Below are 3,503 nucleotides of genomic sequence, written 5' to 3' on the forward strand. Positions count from 1 at the left end.
CACACACGGCACCACTGCAATAAAAAAAAAAAAGAGAGAGTGTGTACAAAAGCTTGTGTGGCAAACTCCTAATTAATGACCACACTCCGTGGAGTCAAGGTGCTGTTCTCCCAAAAAACTGCTGCTTTTAAAATATTTCTCTTTGAAAACCACCGCATGATTAATCCCACCATTCCTACTTATGTAGAAACAACAGTGTACTGTGAGCAATTATTAAAAACACTTTATTATGTGTCATTTGTACATGCTTCGATTGCTGATGCTTGGGGTGATTTATTTTCCAGGTTGTGGTATCATCTACCAACATTCACGAGATCTAATTTTCACTCTGTCATGCCACACATGAAAATACAATGTTCAAAGCAAAGTTCCCCGACTTTACACAAAGATACACAAGAGTTTGTCAGACAAATAAAATAAGAAAAGAATACTTTGCACACGTGTGAACACCATACAAGGCATTATCCTTCACAAAGTAACATCTACTGTGTTCTTTTATTTGAAAACAGCAGGAAAAGAGCCCCTTCGCCCTCCGAGGGAAATGCAAATTTTGTTGCTAAAGCCCAACTCCAGGGATGAAGTGGTCGTCTCCGGGAAATTCGGGGCGTGGGGACGGCTGGAGGAGGGTGGCCGCCTCACAAGCACTTCAGGAGGAAGGAATTGCAGGAGGTGCCTCGGGGACAGTCGCACAGCTTCCCGATTCTAGCTCCTTTTCGCACTGCGCACTGCTCCCCAGCGTCACACTGCGAACAACACAACACAATGCGTGGCCGTCCGGCATGCGCAGACCCAGCTCCCAACAGGTACCTCTCCCCACCAGCACAAGTTCTGCCTCGTGGGAAAGCTGGGTGGACCCTACCATCGTCACCAGAGGGCTACGTGTAGTCAGGCCTGAAACGCAGAGAGTCTTGTGCTTGTAATTTCAGTGAGAGAACGTTAAAAGAAATGTGAATGATTGAGCCCCTCCTACATTCTTTCACCTTTAGCAGGTGGTAGATTACATTTCCTGACTCTTTTAATGGCTCATCTAAAAGAAAAAATCAACCACACCATTTTTTCTAAGAAATAAACAGTAGATCTGTCATTTCTCAAAACCCTTGCTCCTCACTTTTGCCTCCTCACCCCAAGAAGGAAGATTTAAGTGTGTGTGTGTGTGTGTGTGTGTGTGTGTTTTCTCCAAGGAAGGGGACAAGCCCTGGTCAAGAATTTTGACCCTAGAACTCAAAAAACTAACAGTGCTTCGGCAGGCAGGAGGAAAACTGGAGGAACGAGAACTGAATAAATTTAAGGCCCTTCCCCCTCAGCATTCTTCCGGAGGTGCCAAAAGCTCATCTTCAGGAAAGGCTCCCTTCCACACAGACCCGAGCTCTGGTTCCTGGCACAAGTGTTTGAGTCTCCAAAATGGCCCGTCTATCTTTTGCCCTTAGAGACCACGGGCAAGGAGTGACCGTGGAAACAAAGGGGAGCCCAGGGAATCTGCAAACCAATTACCCGAATTATTTAGCCACTCCCGCAGGGAGAAGGCGTAAACAAGATTCAAGGTGGTATATTTCCTCTTGGAAAAACACGGGGAGGGGGCGAGGCCAAAGCCTTACCATGGGGACTTGTCCATACTTCTTCTCGTAGATGGGAATACGTTTACTCTTGAGCTTCTTCAGGACTTCCTGCAGCGCTTCGATCTGCAACACACCGCCCGGGAGCCCGAAGTTGCCGCCTTGGCTGCGAGCCCAGCCCAGGTGCTCACTTCCAGCCCGAGTTATAAGCAGCCCCAGAACCACACACACTCCGCGCTGGGACTCCGCAGACAGGAAGGATGCTGGAGGAGCGGAAACTTAGGGAGCGCTGTCCCAGGTAGTGACAGCAGGTCCCGGAGCCGCTGAGGCTCCTGTCGCTCGGAAGAGCGGGGACGACAGATTCGCTCTACAGATTGCCGGGAGCCTGTGGGCTCGAGGGGGCCTTCGGATGACAGCGGGAGCCCGGACTTTGCGCTCATCTCCCCGCGCCCTGACTCTGAGAATGGGGGTGGGAAGGAGGGAAGAAAGGAGGGACGCATACAAAGGAAGGGACCGCCAGGCAGCCCAAGTGAGTCGGGGGCGTGGGGCATACTAACCAGCTCCTTCTCGTGGGAGGCGTCCTCCACGGCCGAGTAGATGTCCAGGGCTCTGGGCTGGAGCTCGGCGTCCTCCTGGGCACCGGCGCCCAGCAGAGGTAGCAGCACCAGCAGGGCGGCTCCCAGAAGGGGCAGCAGCCGAAAGCGAGGGCTCTCCATGGTGCTGAGACTGGGCGCTGCTGGGGCACCCCGCGCTCCCGCCTTTTATACCGAGCCCGAGCCCGAGTGCAGGGAAGGGTGGGGAGCAAAGGAGGAGGGGGGTGTGGAGGAGGGTCCAGGTCAACCGTCTGTAGGCAGCGATCCGCCGCCGCTTGACGTCAATGCCCGCCGGGCTCCAGGAGCCCGGGAACGAGGCTCTGCGCGCAGATGGGCAAGAGCGCCAGACCGGAGACCCTGCACCCCCAATTGCTGTCAGCCCCTCGGCAAGGAACGCTCCCCAAGGGGCGTGAGCTGAAGTCGAGGGGCAAGAGGTGAGGAACGGAGAACGGGAGCGGGTCAGGAAATGGAAAACGCCTTCTAGGCAAGGCACAAGCAGAAGAGTCCCTCCCCATCACCTAGCAGCCTTGCCTGGACTCTCATCCCAGCCCCACACGTGGCAGGAAGAAGGGAGTGTTGCCTCCAGGTAGGCATGTTCCCTGAGCACCTTACTAGGCATAGGAGAGACGAATACAGTATATAAAAGAAAGAGAAATTGTAGCCTTCCTCACGATGGGTTCTTCAATGGAAACTGTGTGGTAATAATGAGAAAAGGGAAAAGAGACTGACCCGGATTCAGGGATGGTGTGGAGAGTGCAGAGAGCTAGACTCTGGTTCCAGTCTTGGCTCCCTCACTTAGAAGCTGTGTGACTTTGAGCAAAATAAAGAACCTCTCTGAGCCTCACCTTTTTCTTTTGTAAAACTGGAATTAAAAAGATGTACCTCACAAAGTTATCAGGAGGATGGAATTAAAGATTGGGTGTATAAAACCCCTGGCTCTTAGTACCACAAGCACTAAGCCTCCCTACCTCTCCCATTGAACTTTGAGACAGCGCAGGTAAGTGGCTGTGTGCGGTACCTTCATAAGCCCTCCTCCAACCCACCACCCACCTCTGATACCCAAGGAAGATACTAAAGGAGGTGAAAAAATGTAACTTCCTGTTTATGGAAATACCTCCAGAGATCAGAAGTCAGTGGTGAGCCAGGTCCTCAGTGACTTGTGAAGACACTGTTTATTTTTTACAGTTGGGGTACTTATAGCCTGAGTGCAAATGAAAGTTCCTGTAGAAGGGGTGATGTTTTCCCACTTAGCGGCTCATCGTACCTACCTGCCTACGTGGCTTCCTTCACCACACGCTTTCTCTCAAACTGCTCCTGAATCCACCCTCTCTTCTCCATGCCCTTTACTACCACCCCA

The 3,503-nt window shown here is 52.1% G+C and overlaps 1 protein-coding gene across 1 annotated transcript; it reads right to left on the reverse strand.

Moving 5' to 3' along the window:
- Positions 1-201: 201 nt before the first annotated feature.
- On the reverse strand, positions 202-3,093 carry CARTPT (CART prepropeptide). The gene is made up of 3 exons (XM_019728230.2): positions 2,111-3,093; positions 1,596-1,679; positions 202-743 (listed from the first exon to the last, which is right to left on the reverse strand). Exons 1-3 carry the CDS (start codon positions 2,267-2,269, stop codon positions 636-638), a joined length of 351 nt encoding a protein of 116 aa, XP_019583789.1. The 5' UTR covers positions 2,270-3,093; the 3' UTR covers positions 202-635.
- Positions 3,094-3,503: the final 410 nt, after the last annotated feature.

This window comes from Rhinolophus sinicus, linkage group LG03, assembly GCF_036562045.2.
Source record: "Rhinolophus sinicus isolate RSC01 linkage group LG03, ASM3656204v1, whole genome shotgun sequence".
In the NCBI taxonomy this organism is placed as follows: Eukaryota; Metazoa; Chordata; class Mammalia; order Chiroptera; family Rhinolophidae; genus Rhinolophus; species Rhinolophus sinicus.